Source organism: Neltuma alba, unplaced genomic scaffold (assembly GCF_004799145.2).
Source record: "Neltuma alba isolate B1F8T4 unplaced genomic scaffold, ASM479914v2 tig00012518_pilon, whole genome shotgun sequence".
NCBI classification, from domain to species: Eukaryota; Viridiplantae; Streptophyta; class Magnoliopsida; order Fabales; family Fabaceae; genus Neltuma; species Neltuma alba.
Genome location: NW_021636985.1, coordinates 188,153 through 207,074, shown reverse-complemented (window position 1 = coordinate 207,074; position 18,922 = coordinate 188,153). Strand labels below are relative to the sequence as shown.

General features: G+C 37.7%; 3 protein-coding genes across 3 annotated transcripts; all 3 read right to left on the bottom strand.

The window, feature by feature from the left end:
• Positions 1 to 1,405: 1,405 nt before the first annotated feature.
• LOC114728059 (inositol phosphorylceramide glucuronosyltransferase 1) lies at positions 1,406 to 5,288 on the bottom strand. The gene is made up of 10 exons (XM_028914878.1): positions 4,786 to 5,288; positions 4,173 to 4,293; positions 3,626 to 3,811; positions 3,327 to 3,490; positions 3,146 to 3,253; positions 2,905 to 3,042; positions 2,675 to 2,809; positions 2,312 to 2,591; positions 2,054 to 2,177; positions 1,406 to 1,778 (listed from the first exon to the last, which is right to left on the bottom strand). The coding sequence occupies exons 1-10, from the start codon at positions 5,014 to 5,016 to the stop codon at positions 1,637 to 1,639; spliced, it is 1,629 nt and encodes a 542-aa protein (XP_028770711.1). The 5' UTR covers positions 5,017 to 5,288; the 3' UTR covers positions 1,406 to 1,636.
• Positions 5,289 to 7,951: 2,663 nt separating this feature from the next.
• On the bottom strand, positions 7,952 to 11,358 carry LOC114728051 (uncharacterized). Its single transcript, XM_028914868.1, has 2 exons — positions 10,854 to 11,358; positions 7,952 to 9,882 (listed from the first exon to the last, which is right to left on the bottom strand). The coding sequence occupies exons 1-2, from the start codon at positions 11,044 to 11,046 to the stop codon at positions 8,285 to 8,287; spliced, it is 1,791 nt and encodes a 596-aa protein (XP_028770701.1). The 5' UTR covers positions 11,047 to 11,358; the 3' UTR covers positions 7,952 to 8,284.
• Positions 11,359 to 15,878: 4,520 nt separating this feature from the next.
• On the bottom strand, positions 15,879 to 16,985 carry LOC114728034 (uncharacterized). Its single transcript, XM_028914848.1, has one exon. It carries the CDS (start codon positions 16,983 to 16,985, stop codon positions 15,879 to 15,881), a length of 1,107 nt encoding a protein of 368 aa, XP_028770681.1.
• Positions 16,986 to 18,922: the final 1,937 nt, after the last annotated feature.

Genomic DNA, 18,922 nt, shown 5'->3' with positions numbered 1-18,922 from the left:
GGCGCGTTATCATGCTTGTCCCATCACACTTGCCCTTCTCAATACTCAGTAACACCAGATATTATTTACATGCCCCTAAAAAATTAAGCAGCCCGTCCCTTCGAACCAAACGATAATAAATAATAATAATAAAGTTCACCCAAAAAAAAATAATAACAATAATGTCTCCTTGGAATTTAGGTACTTGTTACTTTAAATAGAATTATTCTTATGTTTATGGTGTGAATTCCACTACATTATCCAACTCCAAGTGCCTGTAACCTAATAAATTTATAGACAAGTTGCGAGTGGAAGGTGCCAGCAAAGAAACAGACCAGCCATTTTATTATGCAAATAAGCCGAAACGATCAACTTTATTATTGTCCAGACATATTTATCCATGTGGGTTACACTTGCGTCCCTTCTTTGATGGAAGATCTTTACTTGTACTGAAGGTAATTGCCTAAGCATTCTTTATACTGTTCACGCAAAATAAAAATGCAACAAATTATAGCCCCACAATTGGGGGATCACATTCCTGCTTGCTCACATAGGATGTGTTTGGATTAGAATTAGACAAAACTGACTTCTAGTCTAACTGACTTTTATAATTGAAATTAGAATAAAAATGAGTTAGTGTAATACGATTTATATTTGAATATGTGCTTATAAAAAGTCAGTTGAAAAAATTAAAAGTTATTTAGATAATTAATAAAATAAATAAATTTAGATATAAAATGACTAAAAAGGATATAAAATTTATTGAATAAATATAATAATTGTTAAAAAAGTAATTAAAATTATAATTGTAAAATAAAAATATCTGTTGGTGAGAAAATTTTGAACATACATAGAATATAATTAAATACATATAATTAATTTGAGAAGATTAGGAAATTTAAATAAACTATTCTGAAATATTTATATTTATTTTTCTTCACATTAATTTGCTTGACTTATAAACTAATATGTAGCCTAATAATATATATACATATTTTTGAGAAATCATGTAACATAAAATATAATTAAATTATCACCCAAAAAAATAAAATATAATTAAATAATTTATTTAGCTTTTTTTAATCTTTTAAATTAATCTATTAAATCTTATATAAAAGCATTCTCTCTCTCTCTGGGACAAAAAAGTAAAAACATTTTGTTATTCACCCATGTCAACCCCATCAGTTGCATTGCAAAAGAAGGCAAAAGCTTCTCTTTGGAGCGTTGGAAAAGAAATCTATTTATGGCACAAGTTCATTTACAATTATCAGCAATCCAAACATGTGTTTACTTTAAAAAGGCTTTAAACCGCCGTTTCACATGTTTCTAAACACTTTTCCTCCTCCAAACGGTGATCCAAACGTACCCTTACACAATCAAAGCCATACCGAGCATATGATGCCCCGTCCATTGCCATGGCTTCAAGTTCAAGCCAGCATGGTTTATTTGTCACATTAAATGAGGGCAATTTCATCGACGGGTACAACTTTTGAAAGAATAATATTACAACAGAGCCACTCAAACAAAATATTCAAGATTGACAAAACTTTCTAAATTACATTTGCCAGTAGAAAAGCACTAGGTTAGTTGAATGGAAGGAAGGGGAACTATAATATAATTATCTAGGATAGTTTACATTGCCAGTCAAAAATTCCAATCAGCAGGAGAAACATAGACTACTATCACGTGCCGTATCGCACTCTTCTACGCCTTTCAAAAATGATCTTATTGCAAGGTGTTCCGACGCATATGTCATGAAGGAAGCTAATATTATGCCCCCAACAACCATCAAACCTAACCTATTATCACAGAAATCAGAATCACAAGTATCATCACAAAGTAATCACAAGTGTCATCACAAGGTCTGAGGGGACCCAAAAACACTCAAAATTACAGGACAGAAACACAATAAAATCCGCTTCAAGTTAAACATCAAATGGTGGTTCGGTTTTTAACAAGATATATAGATTATGGCATGGTGTCCCAGTGTAAAGAGCAGGCCGTAAGAGCAAAACACCACCAAATACAGATATTTCGCTTTGTTTTAACAAGAGCTATAAATAGAGCAAATTACCTCAAAAACAAAGCAGTGATTCCAAAAATAAAAGGCAAAGATGGGGCTGCAATTGCCAAGAGAACCATCCCTAAGCCATAATACCATGTAACAACATCACAAGACGGAATCTGTCGTTGATGAACTGTAGAACAGATAACAGACAAAATTAATGATGACAACATCAAAATACCAATATTAAAAAGCCAAATGAATCCGGAGGTCACATTTAACTGTTAGATGGAACTACCAAATCTTCTTGAATCTAAAAGAACATACATTTTTCTGAATCATAATCAGAAGATTCAGGATGAGACAATGCTACTCGAGATGCTGTGAGTTTTCCCCATCGATAAATTAGATGTAAATAACCTCCGAAGAAAACAAAGAAGAGTGTGAAGGTCCATTCATACATCAAGAGTAAACCAGCCCATGGGGTCACTTGCCGAGGTACAATCAACAGTGCTATCCCCAGAGACACCATCGCGGCCATAAAACAGACACTGACAGAAACGCTACCCAAATAAGCTGGGACTTTGTACTGGGCACTACTTAAGAGCTGTTTAACATCACAGAAAAAGAATTTTCAGCATAATAAAAAGAAATGCAAGTGTGCACGAAAAGACTTTGCAGAAATTTTACCTGATAAGTGGAATTGATCGTAGTAGTAGAAATACTACCATACACAAGTGGTCCACTTGCTCTAATCCTATAATAAAGATGTCGGGCATGATCCCATAATGAACTTCTACAAAACGAACTAATGAACCCTGGACTCTGCAGCAAGTACAAATTACAATAAGTTGAGACAGACAAAAGTTCACTTCTGCTTTCTTAATCCTTTGAGGATAATAAAAAGCACAGTAGCTGACCTTTACAAATGACCGATAACAGCAGAAGAGTAAAGCACAAAGAGGTAGTAGAAAAAGAAACTTCATAAGAAAATCATCTTTGCGATTTCGGCCTCCTGCTGTTCCAGGAAGGGATTCCTCAAGATGTTCCCTCACATTCTGCAACACCACCTATCATGTTAGTTTTCTCTACAAAACTTTGGGAAGAACAAAATGTTGCAACATTAACAAGCCAATAGAGGAAATTAAGTTTTACAAATACCTGCCAGACATCCACAGGTTTCAAAAGCCATGCTGTCCACCAGTCCCAAGGCTTAAGAGGCCCAAGAGTATAGTGAATTACACGGAGCTCATTCTCATCTACCATCCACTGGATAAATCAGCATGAATTGTCAGATGATTAAATTGAGGGATGTGATATCTTGTTACACATACTCCAGTACCTTGTTAGCAAGCATGTAGAGCCCGACATCTGCATTATAGAGTGTTGAAAGTCTCTCCATTTCAGGAACTGGTCTAGAATTGAGTACTGCTGGGGTCAAATTGGGTTCAAAAACATGTGCATTGGGAAATCCAGAGTAATATGAATTAAGAAATCCTTGATCTCCTGCCAAAGGAGACAAAAAGACAAAATCAACTATTGAGATGCAGTGAAGTTTGAGGATCATATCTAGTAAATGATGCCTAGGAAATGTAAAAGAAACAAACCTACAACATGTGTAATAAGTATTTATTGTTTTACCTCCCGTATATGATGGTAGGGTCTTCACTTTGCTCATCATGTCATTAAAAACAGTAGTAGATGGTTCCACTACCATGACTCCCGAATTCAATCTCTCAGAATGCTTTAAATTAGCGCAGAATTTTCCACATTTGAAAAGATCTTCAATATTTTTAACCACAATAGTATCCGCATCGAGGTAAACAACTGCACATTTGCATTCAAGAATAAACCAATAAACTGATTCTATAATCTCTATCCCAACAAAAAAAAGGCTGAGATGTTTTTCTTTCTTTCTTTCTTTTCTTTAGGGGGTGGGGGATAGAACTCAGGAATTAGATACTTAACTCCCGTTGGAATTTATTTAAAAGCAACTAGAAAAACATTACAATTCAAGAATGAAAAGGAAACATTTGAAATAACTCAATCACTTTGAAAATACTCCTACTTAAGGGAAGAAAATATTCAAGGAGATCCGCCCCATTTGGGAGGACGGAGCCTACATGGTTGATATCCTCCAATACTTATACAACCAGATACATCCACAATAATAGCTAAAAATATTTACCTTTCTTATAATTAGTCATGTTGAAGATTTTCAGCTTCGTGTAGACACCCCAAAATCTCTTTGGACGTACTTGATTAGGATTTGCCAGTAAACTAATCTTCTCAACTATCCACCCATCAGCCTACGCAAAAATACCACCCATTTAAGAGAGAAGTGCGAAACTAGACAAAAGCTTTAATGCCAGACATTAATATTAACACGGCAAAAAAAATTGGGATTTCCTAACTTGGCATCTCTTTCATCTTGAGTTAGGTTGATTCCAATTTAAACAGAAAGGACAGTAAAATTAGACTCGGAGGTTTCCATATACTTGTGTTCCAAAAAGGCAACCAGAAAGAAAATCGAACTCCAGATACAGCTTAATAGTCTGTTCGATTAGACAATTTCAAATCAATCTCAGAATTCTAAGCGGCGTAACATTGGGCTAACTAAACAAACGTGTTTCACTTCTCGCGACTCTGTCTTGACCCGAAAAACCGAAAGAATATGGTTCTCCTTAACCACTTCGGAAGTCGTATGATCAATGAAAACAAGACTAGACATGATATTTGAGTTATTGTTACACGTGAACCTGATCTACTCCGGAAGCAAGCAGAGTTAAAGAGAAGATTACCCGGAGAAGCTGTTTGGCATAATCAGACACCCCATCCGAGACCAAGACGACCATATCCTTCTTCGATCCAGTGTCGCGTATCGATTTTCCAAGAACGCGAACTCCCAATAAGAATTCATCTCCATACAAAAGGGTGACATAAGCCTTATCGGTCTTTTGAGATCCCAAAGAAGCTTCAGATCGAAGAGAAACGAACAAAATTATCAAGCAGACCCAGATATTTGGTTTCATTGTAATTCGATTAGGGCGCTCAAAATTTTCTCGAGAAAGAGTCCTTCTCCCTCAGACGCAGGTTTTATCAGTGGGAAAGAGAAGAGTTGAGAGAGTTTGAACTTTGAATTGTTCAGGCCCAAAAAGAAATTTGAATTGTCATCCTTGTAATTGTCGTTTCTGACCTTTCGTCTGAGATTCTTCCCGGGAGAGGAGAATTATACCGAGTATCCAAACCCTGAAACACTAATTTTGCAATGATCTTCTGGAGACCTGACTGTAATAATATCTTTAACGGTAAATTTACATAAATTAAAAAGTTTAATTTAATTTAGTTTCCCCAGTAACGATCCCGTGCAGCTGGGCTCATCAACAGAGCATTGGTTTGATAACAATAAATTTTGAAAAACAAATAAATTAATGAAACCCTTTATTGGACCCTTTTTTCAGAATGAGAAAAAAAAAAAAAAGGTTTACAAAGCCTGGCTATTAATTTTTCAACTCTGGAAATCATATTTTTATTTTAAATCTTTACACGAGTTATTTATTTATTCATTCAAGTAGAAGGAATAAATTAATAAAAATTCATTTATCATGTACTACCGACTGAAAAAAATTCTCCAGCCCAGAAACTGAAACATGAAAAAAAAAAGTTTATTTGAAAACAATAAATAATTAGTGTCATGAAAAGCTAGTCGTAGCCTGAAAATCAATCCTCAAATCCATGGTATCAATCAGATATTGTTGATGCTACTTGTATGTAATTGAGAGCAACCCCACAGGACACCACTAGCCATCGGCAGAGGGAGGTCAGGAATCATAAAAGTCAAGAGAAACAGGAACAGGGTTCATTGTTTCGGGGTAAGATGGTAATATCCAAATATTCTAATCAACAACTAAAGACCCAACATATGCGTCGCCTGCAGTCGGAGAAGACTGCAAAGAAGGTTGATCAAAGATTTGAATAATAATAAGAATAATATGTAAAAAGTTGACTATTACAGAACATTCCCAAGCTTCATTTACGTGGCAAATCAAGTGGGCTCTTAGCCTCCTCCAGCCGCAGGGTGTGCATAGCTATTAGCTTCCCTGAGCCCTCCTGAATTAATTAATTCGTTGCTTGCTTAGGAGCTAGTTTTCTGATTTTATTTATAAATTACTTTTAATATGTTTCATAGAAACTAAAAAAAACCTTAAACTTTATTAATTCTCATTTAAAATTCAATAACTTTTTAATTTTATCCCTATTTAATATAACATTAGACCTTATATGAATAAAATCAACACGATAATAAAAATAGAGTAAAATTATACATCCATATAAAAAAAATTTTCTCAATATCCTATAAATAGAATAAAAAATAAGAACAATATGTAAAATCGAAACACATCAGAAAGTTGACTATTACAGAACATTCCCAAACCGTGGCAAATCAAGCGGGCTCTTAGCCTCCTCCAGGTCCAGGGTGTGCATGACTATTAGCTTCCCTGAGCGCTCTTGAATTAATTAATTCGCTGTTTGTTTAGGAGTTACTCTTTTCATCCTATTTATAATTTACTTTTAATATGTTTCACGTAGAGTAAGGAAAATTCTAAACTTCATTAACTCTTATTTAAAATCCAAAAACTTTCTAATTTTATCTCTATTTAATATAACATTAGATCTCATATAAATAAAATCAACACAATAATAAATAGAACCAAAGAATGTCTTCTCTCAATCCTATAAATAGGACCAAAAGAGTAGAAAAGAAGGAGATATCAGTAGTAGGCCTATAAATGTGCACTAATGTATCACTGGACCTCCATCGCCTTGCCATAAATGATATTGGAGATATGTGCAAGTTCTGTGAAAATGTGTGTGAAATATGTGTGGGTGGGTGATGCTCAATTCAGAGCAGAAGCAGAAGTGCTCTCCACTTTGATGTCTATCGCCTTTCATCGAATGCTTGGCTGCCATTTCCCCACTCTAAGGCTAATTGGGTGGCAAAGATGAACATTCAAATCCAGCTTCCCTTGCCACCTTGGCTTTCTTCTTCCTCCTCCTCTTTAAACGTCGTCCTGTTTTGGTGACAACTCAGAAAAGGAGTATATGCGCGCGACTTTATTTTGGAATATGATTCCAGATTCTCACCTGACTTCCAATAAACTGCCTACGTCTGAGTGAGCAATTACTTATTTGTTAATGACATGAGGCGTGCGTTGCTGTCTCTCTGAGATTATTGTTAGGGCCTGCGACAATCTTCAATTAAATATTGCATCTTAGCAGCTACACCTATTGGAGGCCATCAACTTCATGGAAACGTTCCTTATCCAAAACCTTTTATGCGTTTGTACGTATATTTGCTGTATAGCTGCCGTAGCCTTGCTTTGCTAGGGAAATAAGGAAAAAGAAAAGAATATACAGGCATCATTGCGTGCGTATTAATAACGGTCCTTGACCTCCTTAAAATAATACCTGACCTACGCCTAGATGCTTTCCATAACTGTCTTCCCCATATTATATATGCTTACAAAAACTCATGTTCAGTTAGGTTAACAAACCTAATTGATAACCAGTTTATTCACATGGTTATATCGTGCTTTTAAAAAAAAAAAATCCTTTGCGATTTGAGATTCGTTTTGTCCAGGTATAGGGGTCAATACTGAAAATGGAAATCCCTTTTCTGGGTGAGGGTCTTTTTATTCAGGATATTTTCAAACAGCACCCGCATAAATCAAAGTTTCAATGATTGTTGTAATAATTTCAAGCACCAGGATATAAATCAATTATAATGATCGACGAACATAAATTAGTTATTATTATTTTCTTGTCATTCTTCTTGGTTGTTGGTTCTTGCTGACGTACGCTTGACGTACGCTCCTTTTTAGTTTTTTTTTTTTTTTTCAATTCACATGTCAACTTGGGAAGGCATAATGCTTTGTTCACACAAAAAAACACAAGATCTCAATTTTCAAGCCATGACGTGAGGGATGGCGGGTAAATTAAGTACTACGAATGTAAAATAACCACTGCGAATCACAGATTCTTGCTCCTTGCTCAGTAAGAATTGATTTAGAAAAATCCACACTTGAGGATATGTTCCCCTGCATTACCAAGTGTTGTCTGATCCGGTTCACTCTGCCCGGAGGGAGAACACTGAACACAACCCCTAACACACTCACAACACCAATACAATACACAGACACAGGACCTTCTAAAGGCATTGCAACGCATACTCACGTGGGGGAAGAAAAACAACAACAGTTACACGGGAATGAAGATAGTCACGAGTGAGACAGCACAGCACTAGCATATCTCGTCTCCTTCCCAGTTCTTCTTCTCCTTCGGACCAGTTGGCCCCTCCTCCCCATAAAGCTCTGTAGGAAATAGTTCTAGTATGTTCTCCAAAGAAAATCTGACAAACAACGGGAGCATATTAATTAGCTTCTCTATTTCGGAATGGGAATCATACACTACTGTAGGCCCCCACTCTCTCATATACTGCAGCCAATTTGGCTCTGCAATGGCTCCATCACCAAGATACTCTGCAGCGACAATCTCGTATTCGACGCTTGAATCCACGAAATACTTGCTTCTGCTTGCATCATTGCGTATTCCTATTCCGAGTTTGGATGAGCCTTGAAGGTAAGTCCCAGGATGAGGGTAGCTAGCGTGCCCGTTTCTTGAGGAGTACACAATGGCTTTGTTCCCCTCAATATATTCCAGGTTGAATGAATTTACCCATTCGCCTCCACTATGTTGAGAGAAGAACACTGACCATAACTCTCCGGTGAAGTTGCTCACTCGGAGCGTGAAGTGTTCCCAATCACCCACGTGTTCTCCGATCTTGCTCATAGCAATGTTCATTGGTCCCACTTTAACTGTGGCGGGACCATTGAAGGGACAAAAAATCCACATCACAATATCAGTAAAAGTACCTCCTAATGCCGGTTTTACGTGAACATAGAGCTTTGCTGTCTCCATGTTTCCCTTCTTCAGATTCTGTCTGGCATCCTCGTCACTTGGCAAATCTATCCAAAAAGCTCCATCATTTGTTCCTCCGCAAGGTAAGTTTGATCCCTGATAATCTATGGCCTTGCCCTTCTCGCCACCTTCTGTATACAGGAGTGCTCCATTTTTGAAAAACCATTGCAATGACGATGGCATATATATCTCATCGGGGTGGAAGTAAACCGTGGGTCCGTAATGCTGGATCAGTGCATGAATCTGGTTTAGATTTGGCATTGCATGTAAAGTGGAATCAAGATTCCTCAAGCATGCGATATCTAACACTTGTTCAGAATCAAAGAAAGTACTGCAGAAGAATGTCCCGACAGAGACACCTCTACCCAGCATACCCCTTTTGCAGGGTCTTGTGTTCCAAACCTGAAATAATTTTTTTGACAATTTTGAGTATACTGTTAGGAACAAATCATGAGTCTCACAGGTTTCTGTAAGATCTGCTCGCACGCATCTAACTTCTCCAATTTGAGGTTCATCTGGTTTGCTAGTGACTACTACACCCATGGCTTTATAACCAACAGGAGGGTTTGGCAACCAAAAGTAACCACATCCATCATGTGGTGAATCAGCACCCCATATCAGCGAATAGTTAAGAGGCTTTTTAAGAGCTGGATTATCTAACGATGAAGAGTTGTAATTAACTTCAGTTTCAGGAGAAGAAGCTTCACGGGCTGCAAGAACATAACCTCTCAATGGCTGATCGTTGGATTGGCAGTAGTGACCGAGGCAGGAAAAGCCATCAGGAATCTCCACTGGTCTATAAAATGTGAAACCCTGGGGCGTTCCTCGCAGGTGAGCGCAGCTCCAAACTCTTTCGAACTTGGTTATTTTCAAGACTTCTATTTCCCCGAGGCATATTCTACCATTAGCAAAACCACCACCTGACCAGATCATTCAGAAAAGTTTAAATCAGTTACTTAGTCAATCATCTATAATAATTGATAAAATGGGCACACATGAAGCCAAACGGGAGCAAACACAACCAGAGATGTATGGATTGCAAGAAATAGGTTTCATGATAAGACCCAAGTCACGCATTATGCTTGTCTGAACCAAGAAGAGGTAGAAACTAACAAAGTTTGCGCGGTGATAAAGAATTAGGATGATCGCCAATTCTACCCAACACCTATTTCATTTGGTGCTGCAATAAAGAATTAATTTTTCAGAAAAGATTATACAGCATTCATCAGGGGCATCACGAAGCACAAGATATCTTTCAGTTCTAAGTTCTACCTAACAAGAGATAGACAGTAATCATTCGCAATCAAGATAAGCATTTTATTTTCTGCAACGAACACAAGCTCTTTTAGCTATCCTTTGAGGCAAAGCAATAGGTAACGGTGGCAGAAACAAGACAACAACGGAACTATTGAAAGCAGTAATCAATATAGAATTTCCATGGGATTCATTCCATCTAAGAAATTCGTATGAGAACTCAATAGTATCTACCGGATGAGACGGGAGAGCTCTGGGTTTCTATTTTGAAAATTGATATGCAGGAATCAAAATAGTGATCGCCAAATTAGTACAATGGAATAGTAATGATCTCGGTTCCGATCTAATTGTCCTTGCAGTTTGCTAAAAATTATGCAGCTTCAAGGAGGAAACCAGAAACACAGTGCTCAAAAACCAAGGGAACGTAGTTAACAACCGCAAGAGCGATCCCAAAAAATAAAATAAAAGATTTATATTAATCCTAAAACAAATCAGGTAATTATCCAATATCGGGAATTCATCCTTGTATTATATTTGTATACCAGTGTAGTCAAGCAATTCTAGCAAAATCAAGGGACACCCCTCAAGTCAAAAGTAGAAAGAATCCATAATCATCGTAGAATGCTTTAAAAAGTACCCGGTGGCCATTGAGGAAGAGGCGATGGCAGAGAGAACAGCTCTGGCTCGGACGAACAGAATTCAGGGAAGCTGCTCCAGCAAAAACACCCGCACCCAAACATCTCTATTAGCCACAGGACGGAACTAAAGCTCAGAGAAACAAATTTTGTACCGAATTGTATTCTTTCCAGAGGTAGCAGACAAATGATCATACGGAACTCAGCTCTTTCATTCTCCTACAAGAGAGGGGGGAGGGGAAGGGAATTGAGGAAGGAAAGCAAGCCTCTTCTCACTCAAAGACACATCAAATGGACCAGGACGTAGAGAGGAACGGCTTTCCTTCACAGAATTTGAGGAAGAAAGAGACGCAGAGCAGACCGCTTTCGAAAAGAAAGAGTCAACTTCTCTCTTCCCCCGCCCCTCTTAAAGCTTAGAGAGAGAGAGTGGAATAATCAAAGAGGAATGATGCTTTGAATTTGGTTACTCTTATAGTTCTCAAGGGAGATGGAGCTTTTTCCCTTCAAGGCTCGAGCTGATCAACTGCTTGTCTCCACCGGCTGGTTCAGCTTTTTGCTCTTTTTCTTTCCCCTTTTTTTTTTTGCCCATCTTCTTCCTTACTGTTTCCTTTATTTATTTAGGAGTATTTGGATGAAATCCAAACCTTAATTTCAGAAGTGATTTTACAGTCTAAAAGGTAAATATATAAAGGAGTTTATCTCAATTTGAAAAAAAATGTTTCTGAAAAATACTTTTCAAGGTATCCAAACACTCTCTAATTTAACAAATAAATGACAAAGGCTCTGTTTGGGTGTTCCAAAACCGTGGTTTCAGAAGCACTTTTCTGCAAAACGAAGTAACCTCCTCCACATATTTACTTCGTAATCCGTAAAAACACTTCTGAAACCATGGTTTTGTTTTTATCTAAACACTCCCAAAATCAACTTGTCCAAACTCTTCTAGTTAAATATAATATTTATGTCTTCCCACGTGTGGGAATAAAAATAAATAAATAAATTCATTTTTGGTGGATTAGACCCAAACCTAAAACCTTGGGTTCAGTTGTGGTTTACTAAAAAGATTAGGATAAATATTAGTAAAATATCCTATTTTATATTTATTTGAAAAATTATTAAGGAGGGAACAGTTTTTCTATGTGAAAAAAACTGGCAAAAACAGTTGAGAATATATCTGAAATGGATTGCTCTAACCAGCAGATCAAGAAAAACACAAACGCTCTCTCTTCTCTTTACATTTGTTGTATATAAAAAATCCGATTACATCTGTGTGACCAGGTTACACATGGATACCAGAAGTAATCATCAGTCCTCACCACAAAACACTGATATTGATTCTCCTAAAATAATAAAGAATTTTTCATTAAAGTATGGGTTTTAGGGAAAATTACTAATAATAATAATTATAGCCTGGGGGTAAATTTTTTGGGTGCAAGCGTGTATGTAATTTTACGGGTAAAAATTGAAAAAGAGGGCTACGGGCAGCCGGACACAACCCAACGCGGAAAGGTTTGATTGATCGTCCATACACGTGGAGAAATCATAACTTTCCTGCGTTAAATATTTCCTAAAAAATTATTAATACCATTATTCTTCTCAAGCTTCATGCACCCCACAAGCTCAAAAATGAAGCAATCAATGACAGCAACTTCTCACTAACATTTGAGTGATTTATTTCTGAAGCCTCTTGCGACGTACGCTTAATTATTACTACTCCAAACACATTTTTGGCCGATCCACCTTTTTTTTTTTCTTTTTTCGGTGGCCAACAAGACCCACGCTTATTCATTATGCTCGACGCCAGTATGTAAACAACAAGCATGTATCCCAGAGGGGGGGGGGAGCAGCGTATGAGGCCGTCCAACCCCGCCGGAGTCAGCCGCTCAAAACTGCTCAGGACTCATGTTTATGTTTATATTCTTTTTATCAAGGGGAAAAAAATCTATATCCAGCCGTACGGATATTTATCAAATTATAATTAAAATATTCATAAACTAAAAATGATGGGCTTGAATTTGATGGGACGGCTGTTTGTAATTAGATCTCATTCGTCTCCCAGAGGAGAGGTTGGCAAGGAGATGCAGCGCTTGCACGCGATGCATGCGCATTTGACTTCACCGTGCTGTACGGTCATGAGCAGTGCAAGACAAGCTCCTCCGTGGATCTTCCGATCCCCATCTTCCACCCGGCTAGGCTTGTGTCCGTTCTTCCCCGATATTGTACGTCTCCGCATGTTTCATCAAATTCTTTACCAGTTCAGATTTCGCCGCCTACATACATCACTGAAACAAGTCCATTCCTAAGTTCATGGCTCTCTCCTTAATCGCTCACGCTACTCAGTTAACTAATCTGGAGATATTAAAAAAAATTAATTAAATTAGTTATTTATTATAAAGAAGTATTCTTTCTCAAAATATCCTTGTTAATCATATATATTAGGATGAAATCCTTAACATGTGCAATTACTACAAGAACTATTTTGAAAAAATAAATAAATATGAAAGACAAAGTGGATTTGAGTTTTATATTTAGGACCAAATTGAAAGTTAAACAAGTTTTTATAATAAAAAATGGAGCTAGTATAAGAATTGGTTTGACTTTTATGATCATAAATATAAGACATCAATCCATTCTGTCTTTCATATTTATCTATTTTTTTAAAATAATTATTATAATAGATGCACATATTGAAGATTTTATTAAATAATACTACCTCCAGTCTTAATTATAAGAACCAGTTGACTAATTTGAGGAGATTAAGGAAATAGGTTGAGTTAGTTATTTGTCCTAAATAGGTGTTGTCTTTCCTAAAATATCCTTACTAATCAAGTGTATTTACTAGAACTATCATTATTAGAAGGGTTACTTTGGAAAAAAATGTATAAATATGAGAGACAAAATGGATTGGAGTTTTATATTTAGGACCAAAATAAAAATCAAACAGGATCTTATATTAAAGACCAGAGATAGTAGTTTTATATAACAAATAACTAACTTAACAAATTTTTTAACCCACTCAGATTAATTAACTTACTATCATATTAAATATGCGAGTCACTGTTAATTTTTTGGATAGACACCTTCCTCCTTTTTTTTTTTTTTGAGCAAAAGGATAGACACCTGCCTTTGGTTTTTAAGTTGGGAAAATTAATTCGTAGGTCCTTATAGTCCACTTCAATTTTGAATCAGGTCCTTATAGTTTATTTCTTTTGAATAGGGCCCTTATATTTTGATTCGTTAAACCCATCCATCCTCAAAGGTTAACACCATTATAACACCGTTAAGTTTTGATGATGTAGAGGCTGACTAAACTGACATGTGGATAAAGAAACATGAGTTGGCACCACATGGATTAATTTTGACGACAGGTGGATAATAAGGTGATTAAGAAGCCTTTAACTAAGACCATCGTGATCTGTCGATTCAGGAAACCATTGCATTCCCGCCCTCTCGCTAATTTTGCAGCCAGTTGCAGAATGTTCAGTTTTGATTTTCATTGGGTGCGGAGGATGGCGGTGACCAGTATTATCCAGGTAAAACTGCATTTTGGTACTGTGTCTCGATTTGTATTATCTGAGTAAGGCTGCGTGTCGGTGCTTTGCCTCAATGTGTTTTATTTTATTTCTTGCTCTCCATCTCTCAAACACAGTTTTTGAATTTCGAGCAGGTAACACATATTTCATATCCATTTGTAAAGGTCCCATCTTTGATCTTCTATAAATAAATAAAAAAAATATTACGCTTATAAACATGTGCAGATTTTCTCTATCCACAATAAGAAGAGAACAAAGATGTTGATTTGACATAATAAAGTTTGAATCTTTTTTGAAACCGAAACTATACATTGAATATTAATTCCAATCAAAATCAATAAAAACGATTTTAACTTTTTAAAGTTATAATTTTTTAAACGCTTTCTACATTCTATGTTTCTCTCATTAATTTTGTTCTTTTGTTCTATCAGTTTAGTATATATGGAACGAAGGAGGGGAGATGACATAGGCATAAAAAATGGGAATATAAATTTAGGGAGTGGGAATTCCGCGGCGGGAGTTGGAAATTGAAGACCTAGAAACAGTAACCCTTGATTTTTTTCTGTGTTTACTTGAAAATTTTAAAAGTAAAATAATTTTAATATTATATTTTTAACATGTCAGCTAGCCACGGAAGCATACTATTAGCCACATTATCAAAACTTAACGGTGTTATAACAGTGTTAACCCTTAAGGATGGATGGGCTTAACAGATCAAAGTGTAAGGGTTTGATTTAAACGAAATAAACTATAGGGATCTAATTCAAAATTAAAGTAAACTATAAGGACTCACGAATTAATTTTCCCTTTTAAGTTTACCAAGCAAACGATACAATCAACTAGCATTGAGGCCCCTCGTCAAAAACCAATAAAGCATTGAGGCCCTTTTTGTAATGTTTATTAATTAAAATCAAATTGTTGGGCGGAATTCCTTGGGTTTAAATTGGATTTCAGAGCTCATCCGTCACCCATGACCTCATGGCCCAACAACAACTTAACCGTAGTTCGCTTTTCACGTCAGAAAACACTCCGTATTAGAACTTATAAGCCGTTGACCCCGCTCGTCGGCCCACAACACAAAATAAACAATACATCTTCCTTTCTTTAATTGTTTCCCGTTCCAACAGAACTCATTGCTCCCAATAACGAATCACTTGCTGATCTTTCATGTGCACATTCATCTGGGGCGTATAAAAGATTAAGAATATATCATGCAAGAAATGAAGATGAAAGAATGAGATCCTCTGTAAACTAGGCATCTTGGGATATCAGTATGGTTTGATCATATACATTGTGTTAAAGATGAGGTTAAATTGAAGAAGAAAAGAATAAAATAAGAAGAGGAGAGAAAAGGTGGGGGTGAAAGCAGCGTCGAGATCTATACTGAAATGCTGTTTCTGTCCCTACAATGTGCGCCGGCAGCAACAGAGTCATTTCAAAATGATGAGTGTTCGAGCATCTACATGTCTTCCCTCGTCCGGTGAGCTCTCTCCATCATCACATATAGGAAGATTCATCGTATGTGAGATCAGACCGCGTGAGCTGGCTCTTGCCCGCCCCGTACTTCTTTTTACGGTTACCCCCTCCGCACGTAATCGAAAACTCACACCCCATTGCCTTCCCAAAGCACGAAAACAACCCATTTCTATTCCTCGCTCTCGCATGTCGCTTCGACGTTTGCTTCAGCTTCCGGTACTCCGTGTGATCGTACACCGGCGGAAGTTCCGTCTTCCATCTCTCCATCTTCGTCCTCATCCCTTCCGTATTGTTCTTTTCCGACCACTCATCCAGTCCCGAGCTTCTTGCAACCGTTAATGGCACCGGATACAATCCCTTGGCAATTGCCGCAGCCACAACCGATGGCGAAGGCCCTACGTCCGAGCACAGAGACCCATTTGCGTTCACGATCACTCCTTTGGGCTGCTGTACCCCAGTTTCGGATCCTTCGTTATACCCGGAACCTTGTTTCTTATGAGCAGGAGTCGGATGATAGACGTAATCATTGATGGTGGAGTCATTCTTTTCGCTCTGAGAACGCTGAAGCGTCAAGAGCTTTGGTTTGACGGGGTCGGGAAGGTCATGTTGGGGTGTTTTCTGGACGGGGTTGAAGTCATAATCCCCGACGGCGGATGCGCTGAGTTCCGAGTACAAGGGCATGCTGCGCTTGGTGCTATCGACGAGGTTCACCCCTATATTTAGGATCCCTCTGGGCCGACCCGAGGGTCGGCGAATCTGCAGAGCAACGAATTGCAACTTGGATTTGCGATTGCCGGAGAGCGCGGAGGGAGGGAGGAGGTTGCGGAGGAGAACACCTACGGTGCCGATGAGAATGTCGCGGAGCCAGGAGGAGGCGTAGATGTCGATGATGATGGTGGAGGTGTCGTCGTGGAGGAAATGTTCGTCGACGCGGAAGACGAACTTCTCGTTCCAGGTGGGGTTGGTGTCGCCGTCGTGGTCGATCTGGGTGGTGAGCTTGCGATGAGGGGGGAGGGAAACGACGGCATAGGCTTTGGTGGGTTTAGAAACAGAGGCGAGATCCTGGGCAGAAATGAGATTGATCTCCAGCAGCTGAAACGGGGCGGAGGCGGCGGAGAGCAACGACATGTTGGATACGGCGGCGGAAGAGACAGAAGGTGAGAGCCTCTAGGCCGCCGGACCCCCGACCTTCAGGTTTTCATGACAAGGAACAAGGAAGGCACGACTGATGAATTTGTAGAAGGAGGTGCAGGCATGGGGCAGCGGGCGGAACATAATGCAACGGAGGACACGTGTGTTTTGTTGTGAACGGCTTCGCGCTGTCAAACTCGATCGGTTTCCCTGTGCATTTTTAGCACCTTCTTCTCCCTTCCCCTCCAATTTTATCCCTCCCTTCCATTATTGTTTATATATGTCATTATATTCCCTTTTTATTTATTTCTTCCTTCTCTTCTCCCACACGTACGCCCAGCTTGGCCGAGTCAATTGTGCACGGGCGTGGTTCTTATATTTATACCTGTCAAAGTGCTAGCTAACAGATTGTTGATCCTCCTAATTTATTTGATTGGTCACTTTCTTCTCTGTTCTGTCGGGCGGGTTTATATTGTGCTGTATATATTGCTAATCAGTTTAGGTGGGATCATCAGGATTCAATTCGCTTTTAATTTCTTGCCTGTTTCCCGTGATGCTGGGCTGGCATCGCTGGAGATGGGAAGAGCATGGATATTTGAGTCTCGAGGATACAACATACTGTGTGCATGGAAGACAAAGTTGAGGTGCACGCACAACGTATCCATCCATATACTGTATTATATATGTTGCTTTGATGCGCCCGCACACACATACTCTTCTAGTCTTATTCATAAGACATTTTCAGTATGTTTCACATCGACCAAGGAAAGCCTTAAACTTTTTTAACTCTCATTTAAAATTTAATGACTTTCTAACTTTATCCTTATTAATATACATTATACCTCATATAAATAAAGCTAACACCATAATAAATTATGGGTAAAACTGTACATCCATATAAAAAATTTCTCTCAGTGTCCTATAAATAGGACTAAAAAATACATTTTCTCTCTGTCCTATAAATAGGACCAGAGGATTATATATATGTGTGCATATTAAATTATGTACATCCACTCAGAAAATCATAATCCATGACACTTTGCATGATACTTCTCCGATCCTTAATATAAGACTAATTTGACTAATTTGTTTAGATTAAGGAAGTTAGGTAAGTTAGTTAATTATAAGAAAAGTGACATATTTTTCCTAAAACACCATAATCATCTTTCTTAATACCTTCTTTCTCTCTTCTATTTGATTATGGTTGAGGGCGTATCTATAGGGATAATTTAGAGAAAATTGATAAATATGATAAATTGGTCCTATATTTAAGATTAAAACCAACTCAAAAATTAGGTCCTATATTAAAGATTAGAGGAGTAATTATTTTTCATTCTGTATATAAAAGTTTATGTGAATGTACTGATGCTGCTGTTGTAACCGTCGTCCTAGTGCATTTAGAAACATCAGATACGCATAGCTCACTGCTGACGACACCAAAATGAAATTAATACTTGCCCGTAGGACAGATTAGGGTCATTGAAGAAATTGCTCTCTCTGTCCCGTTCTCTGTATGAAGTCTAGATGAATGTACCGCATAACCATTCATATATTATTTTGATACATATTATTAAATTGGGTATATCCACTTAGAAAGTTATAATTTGTATCACTTATAACGCTAAATTCATCGAATAAATTACACTTTCCGTACTAATCATTCTTCGCTCCCTGTATGAAAATTGATATGCTGCTCTGACGGCCGATGACACTAAACTGAAATTAATGTTGATGGGCAAAACAGACTAGATTCACGAAACAAATTGCTCTTTCCACATTCATGTATTATTCGCTTGATACTGTCTGAAACCCGAGGTAAATTATATTATAATATTTCCAATTCCAATATTTACAAATTAATATAAGCTCATCTTGGATGCGTCGCCAACTCACCGTCACATCCTTTTATGGGCGTGCTACCAGCGTGGGATTTG